Source organism: Setaria viridis, chromosome 2, assembly GCF_005286985.2.
Source record: "Setaria viridis chromosome 2, Setaria_viridis_v4.0, whole genome shotgun sequence".
In the NCBI taxonomy this organism is placed as follows: domain Eukaryota; kingdom Viridiplantae; phylum Streptophyta; class Magnoliopsida; order Poales; family Poaceae; genus Setaria; species Setaria viridis.
This window is the reverse complement of record NC_048264.2, coordinates 22,858,932-22,865,957: the sequence shown is the minus strand read 5'-3', so window position 1 is coordinate 22,865,957 and position 7,026 is coordinate 22,858,932. Positions and strand designations below refer to the sequence as shown.

The 7,026-nt window shown below is 38.4% G+C and overlaps 1 protein-coding gene across 3 annotated transcripts; it reads right to left on the bottom strand.

Moving 5' to 3' along the window:
* Positions 1-2,304: 2,304 nt before the first annotated feature.
* Positions 2,305-7,026, bottom strand: LOC117846457 (meiotic nuclear division protein 1 homolog). Of its 3 annotated transcripts, XR_004638304.2 has the most exons (11): positions 6,850-7,025; positions 6,085-6,165; positions 5,384-5,500; positions 5,148-5,186; positions 4,230-4,337; positions 4,092-4,154; positions 3,962-4,013; positions 3,731-3,775; positions 3,553-3,632; positions 2,619-2,725; positions 2,305-2,500 (listed from the first exon to the last, which is right to left on the bottom strand). XR_004638304.2 is itself a non-coding variant. In XM_072292169.1 (10 exons), exons 2-10 carry the CDS (start codon positions 6,121-6,123, stop codon positions 2,690-2,692), a joined length of 579 nt encoding a protein of 192 aa, XP_072148270.1. In that variant the 5' UTR covers positions 6,124-6,239; positions 6,850-7,026; the 3' UTR covers positions 2,305-2,689. The 3 variants fall into 3 exon arrangements, 2 of the variants coding, with proteins under 2 accessions (XP_072148270.1, XP_034583511.1); XM_072292169.1 differs by having other exon boundaries at positions 2,305-2,725; positions 6,085-6,239; positions 6,850-7,026; XM_034727620.2 differs by having other exon boundaries at positions 2,305-2,725.

Sequence of the window (7,026 nt, the reverse complement as noted above, 5' to 3'; positions counted from 1 at the left end):
AGTTTTGTCTTATACAAGATTTGAATTCAAGGGTATATAAGTTTTTTTATCAAATTGATTTGCATGTACCAATCAGTTAGAATGTTTGATAGACGTATCACCCAATAACCGTGAGCCAAGCAGGCGTAGATCAAACAGCTAGATGGAGGTTTATGCACCAGGCAGCGCATATCAAATGCAAGCATACTTCAGTTGGACAATAGGGTTGAATGTGTAGGAGTTTCCTTTTAATAGAATGTGATCCAACAAAAAAAATCAATCAGCCTAGTTTTTTAGCACAGAAATAGATCTATTGACATCCCTACAAGTTATGACTAGTGTGTTAGTTTTCCTAGTTGTATAGGTGCAAACAATAATCTTCACTAGCTAAATACTCCCTCCGTCCAAAAAACAAGTCAAAAAATAAGTAATTATACTAATTTTGCATGTGTGCATGTGGGCACGCAGCAGTCAATTAGCGTCAAATATGGCTAATAAATGGGCAATCGAGGTTATTTTACCTCTTATTAATCTGTCCGAAAATTCCTAAGATGACTTGTTTTTTTGGACAGGGGAACTACTTCAGAAGAAATAACCTTATATTTTGGAACTAACTAAAAGACCTATGTATAGGGTATTTGCGTTTTTATGATTGTCAACACATTATTTCAAGCGCAATAATTTCTTTATTTTTTTTATCTCGCGCATTTTCCAGACACAAGCTTTGTCTCTCCTTTCCCATCCGTCGTCCCTCCTCCAGGTCTCCTCTACTTTCCTGTCACTCACTTTCTTTTTGCTGCATGTGTCGCTATATGGTCCTATACTCCCTTTCTTTCCACATCACAAAAAACTAGACAGATTTAAGATGGAAAAGTTATTATGTCACAAATTCTTCAGCGATAGTGACCGTAGTGTTATTTGTCATTCTCACTGAGTCTTCAGAATTTGTCTACCTCGCCTCTATGGACAAGCTTGGTGTTGACCAACAATGCACCAAGTAACTAAAATGAGTGAAATGGGGTTCACCATATGTTTACTCTAAAATATAAAAGTTATTATACCTTCAAAAGTAAGTAAACTAATGAGAAGCCATTGACCACTGTTACTTCGCGACTAATATTGTAAAGAAGGTTGATTATATTGGTTCAAAGTGCAGAGTATGAACAAGCTGGAAGAGAGAGTGTGTGTGTTTTTTTTAAACGAAGCAGCAGGAAAGCTGCCCGCTATATGAAAAAGAAGGGGATGCCCGGAGGGCCGGGGCAGAGAACCGTACACCAAAGGAGTGTTAAAGACTCTTGATAACGAAGAATGTGTTGATTGAAAGACAAACTTTTTTAATATGGACTAAAAGGCAATTGTCCTATGTGGTGTATCTTTCTGATAGTGAAGCATGGTGTACAGGGTACGCTTGAAATCTTTTGGAATCAACTGTGCAACCAAAACTATTAGAGTTATTTAACGATAATAATATTATCATTTTATTGAAGAAAAGAAAATCAAACAACCACATACTTCTTTGTACCACAATATACAAACAACGAAATAGGAGTAACTTTTATGGGGATTGACAATCGGAGAGAACAGTAAACACCTATACGATTAATTAGTTGGGGCGATGAGACATGAGTTGTTACAGATACAAACTATAGATAAAGTCAGGTCACGGTTGTGCAACTAAAAGGTGATTTTTTCAGTGGCGATGCAAACACAAAAAAGTTAGCATATTACTACGATTTATTGGATATGCTTCAAGTTTCTTCATTTCTTTGGTTATTCATTTGCTGGCTCCATGTCAATCATGCGCATAGACCTTATTTCTTTTTTCGATTCAGAACTACCAAAAAAAGTTATGTATTCGGTCATAATTTAGTTTTCTATAGTATTTATTGTTGTTGTCGTTACTACTTTTCAATACAGTTCTTGACAATGACAGGCGGACATAGAAATGAGTAAATTTTAATCAAAGATAATAGCCCGGTCTTGGTTGCAAATTGCAAGTTATCTCGTCAAACCCTTCTGCTAAATGTTGATATCTTTTACCAATTGATGAAAAACCCTTTTGAAAGATTCAACCACCTTTCAAGAAAGTTCCCTCCACTGAAAAGGTTTCATGCTTTAGCAATCCAGGCGTTGTTGGTGTTAGGTCAAGAATTTCTTTGAGTGTTATTATTTCCAGCTGGCAAGTCATAGTTGTTCTTTCCATCAGGAAACAAATATATTTCATGGTAGTCTAGCCATTATGTAGGATAAAGTCAAGACTTTGATAAAGTTTTGAAGTATTACAGGAGAATGCTACAAATGGGAAGGTAACAATTCACGACTTCATGAGGCATGGAAAAGATTGAAAGCTGGTGATTCTTATCACCCTGTTTAATCTATTTTTGCAATTTTACATACATATGGTACCTACATTTCCCTATGACAAATTTCAGCCCTTGTCATAGAATCTCGCCTGCCTTTGAGTCTAGATGCATCTAGATCATATCATTCACTGGCATCCAGCTGAGCCGGAACATTTTCCCTGACAACATTCAGTAGGCATCTGATTCGCATATCAAACATGTGAAATATACTAAAACCATGTACTGTGGACAACTGCGCCAATTGCTCACATAACACCAACACGGATTAACTTGTACCTACGGTAGATCCAACATTCTGTGGCGAGCAAGATTACATACAACGCTGTAACAGGGCAGGTTGTTGAACATCACTGCAGATACTCAAAATCTTCAGTTATACCCACCTAAAGTTTTACAAGAATAACTTAGTCAAAAAATGAGGATAGTCAGATGGAAAATTTGACTTGCAAAAGGAAATGAAGACATTTTACAGTTTAAGTTAATATACTTGGGATAGAGAAACATGTAGCGGTGACGAAAATAACTGTTCCCGATTTCAGCTGTTCATTGTAATTCACACAGAGCTAAACCATAGTCTCACCGCCAACAAAACAAAACTGTCTAATCGAAATGTTTTTTCCAAGATTACAAATTACTAAAAGAATTAAAGTGTTTTTCAACTATGAAGTGGTTAGGTTGGGCCATTTGCAACACTGGAACTTTTAATCTATCATGTAGGGTGTAGGAGTTCACTACAGGACAGAAGGGTATGCAAATTAATCAGTCCATGTGAGCCAGGCTGAAAAAAAAGGGGGGGATAAGTCATATGTTCAGCTTAATTTACAACATGTTGATTCACTCTTGCACTAGTAGATGCTTATGGATCATCTGTTTAAACACATGCATCAACTATCAATTCATCTAAAAGTCATCATACAGACTGCTATTTCACTTTTTCCATATTATCCGCCTCTTTTTTACCCACGGAAGCATGTAACATAATTTCCTTAGTGTCATCACGAATCTTATCTACAGATGGCATGGCAGAGGAGACCGCAAATTTACAAGCAACATCTAAGTATCTGAATACTAAAGATGCAGTAGCACTAGCCTGTCTGCAATGGTTATGGGTAACTCACATTGCGCAATGAGAAAAAATCAATCAATTGGCCGTCGGGGAAAATACTGTAAACACAAAAAGGCTATAACAGTATAAGAGGACGCAACCTACCTCCCTGTACATATGTTCAAGTTGCTCTTTTGCTTGCGGGAATGTAGTTGAACACCATTGTTGCAAAGTGAAGATATTATCTGAAGTGTCATTAAAATGCGATTATCCTTTGAACGATAGCATGTGTGTAATAAATTATTGAATTTCGAGGGAAGTTCACTAGCAGAAGTACCAGTACCTGTCCACCTGTTAGCTGCTGAATGAGCAACATCTATAGCATCCTCTGCATTTATCAGCATAGAGTTGCAGTTAAGATGGGAAGAAGATTTGCACACTTAGACAAATTCAGGTCCAGTTAATATTGCTAGAACTTAGATGAAAAGGAGAAATAATCAGATGGATGTATCAATAACAGTAGCATATCTATCCAAGCCTTGTATTAGAAAAAGATGGGTTTTGGATCACACACTCATTGCTTCTAGTGCAGCTGGATCACTATCGGCATATGCAGCCAGTTCCTCCTGAAATCATTTTGGGGTTGTTGAGATGTATAGAGGAATAAGAGACCCCCAAAAAAGGAATAATGAATACAAAGGTACCTTGAGCTTCTTATGGTGTAGCTCTACAGCCTTCAGCTCCTCCAAAGCAGCTTCCCTCTCTTCCTGTGGAAATGCATGAGTTGGGACAATATGCTTGTTGCAGTGCAGATATCTCAAAAATACGCAAAAAAATCTTACAGAGTCTTCCCTGCCTCTTCTCAGGTTGTCTCTCTGTTCAACAAGCTCCATGTAACGCTTTTTAGAGCTTGAAAGATCAGATTCCAGCTTATTGTAAGTACTCCTCAACTACAAACAAATCCAAATAAGATTTATTAGCTAAAACTTGACCCAGCTATGGATCAAGGGACAAGTGTTACAAGGTGCAATGCGAGAAACAAGTAGGACCCCTATATTCATCTTATCCTGATTCATTCAATTTTATCTTTAACCTTAGAAAAAGTACGGTGTTCCTCTAAAATGAAGTAGGCAAATCATGGCTTTCTACTTGCTAAGCTTCCATAAAGTATAACTAGCTTGTACCACATTTGTAACAGCATCATATTATGATAGTGTTTGGTTCAGATTCTGCAAGGAAAATCTAAACGTAATTAGAGAGCGGAATGGAACACAATTTGAGCGAAACTCAACTTTGTTTGGTTCATGCTCTGTAATGGGACTGCAACACAAAGATGGGGAAAGTTACAGATTCCAATATAAAGCTTCAAAATTCATACAAAAAATCACAAAAATTAGAGCCAGAAGAAACAAGCACAATGTCACAGTATCTGATTGCAAGGAACTTGATTACAGTGGAGGCTGAGATCTAACACAAATGCTTAACACTGTAATCAGGTTACAATACAGGAAACCCAACAAAACACTATCTATAGTTCTATATATTAAGAGAAGATTTCAGATTTTCTCGGTTTTCAAGAAAATTTAAGATCTTCTGACTTATGGCCTGCTTAGTTTCGACACATTTTACTCATCGTCGTCAGAAAATTATATGGCAAAGTCATCAAATCTTAATTTCAGTTCGTAATCCAAATCGACAATTTATCAGTCACTTTATTATGCATGGCAGGAAGATGTAAGAGAAAGCCTCCATAGCAATACCTGGTTACCGGCGCAACTTGGAAGACTCCAAAAATACACCTGCAAGGAAATTATTTATTATGGAACTAGATATAAAAGGTATACGGACAACAAGAAAAAGTTATTTGCAACACAGCAAGCACGCAAAGCTGGAGTTGCATGCAATTAGTATGCATGCTATTGAGCAATACAAGAATCCTTTTCTGAATCACCAATAAAATTAATTCAATGCTACAATTACATATAGTGAATCTTACAGAAGTCCCAATTTTGTCCTTCAAAACAAGATCATCATCCACCAGGCTTTGCACCACATCCTTCACGGACTGGCTGATCACTCCCTTTTTAGGACCCATTTTCTCTAGCTCCTTGAGCTGAAAATGGCAGATGGAAAAACTTATGGCACGGGAAACATATTCTACGTGATGAAACATTAAAGAAGAGATAAATGGGAAAATACTACATATGCATATGAATGTCCAAGTTTATGCAATTAAGGAGCCATAAGGATCTGAATAGTCCTCTGGAAAATCAATTGCACTAATATAAATGTTTTTTATCCAAAAGCAACTATCCTTTTTTTTTACAATGAAACATATCAACGATGGCTTCCAATAATGTGGAAGGAAGCATGGTTGGGTCAACTTAACAAGTTAGGATCAATAGAGCAACAAACTGACATACTGGTATTTAAATGCTGTAATTTGATCAATGCTTGGCAAGCCAATTTGTTTCTTTATTTCATTCAACCAAAATATTTAGTACCGTAAATAAGAAGAAGAAAGGGTGAAATGCAGATCTTGGTACAGTTACAACTTACAAGTAGACACATTTCCACGTTAGGAAAATAGAAAGAACAGAACCCATGAGTTTATTTCTGGAGAGGAACTAAACCTTGCAAATAGTAAATATGATAAAACTGAGGTGAACATAACAAATTGTCTTCCGAAGAATTTACCAGATAGAAGTCTTGACTCTCATAAAATATTTGAAGCATTTGCTCCCGCTTCTCCTCCAATGAAAGTCCCCTCTTCTTCGACTAAGCAGCAATAAGGAAAACTAGGATCAGCTATGCATACATGGGTGCTTGACTGCTTGTTAAAACAAGAAACACTGCAAACAGTGGCAATACATTAGCTGTGGACATGTGCAGCAATGGAGGCAGGCACATCTTTAAGTCACTCGTACAGGTAACAAGCAACACAAGGAGTTTACTACCTGAATCTGTATGGATCTTTCGAGTTTCATCAATCAGACGCTAACAGCGGATACAGAATAGAAGACCAGCACAAATAATTGATACCCTGGTGTAATGTCCTGTTATTGCCCTGCGAATATATGGTCTCTTGTACTTGCAACTATATATGCCATTGTGTTCATCTAGCCACAGGGATTCTCCCAGTTGGCTAATTATCTGCACCAGACCAGACATTTTGCATGCCTAGAGGAATTATTGCTGATTGTTCTGCAACAATAGCGACCCCAAATCCGGCAGGTATCTCTAACCTGGTGCCAGTTCTGAATAGTACATGGCACACTACCAATTCAGTGGAAGTCCATGGGAATTGGGAAACAGAATGTGGGCAGGATTACAAACCCTAAACCACCCCCCCTTCCTACACGTAGCACCTCAAGACGATCGATTCAAGCAAGTAAAAACAAATTAGGAGCCTTACAACCAACCAGGGGCTGCGGAGAGGCGCAGGGTTCGGGGGGCGCTTACCATCCTGACCGGCCTGGCGGCGCCGGCGAGGCGGACTAATCGCGGGCGCGGCGGAGGTGGCAAGCCTTTTCTTTCTCGCGCGGTCGCGCCGAAAAGGAATGGCGGCTGCAGCCAGGGACTCACTCAGGGTGCGGCGGCGGGGGATGTGGGGGAAGGTCAGCTGCTGTCCGGGATGAA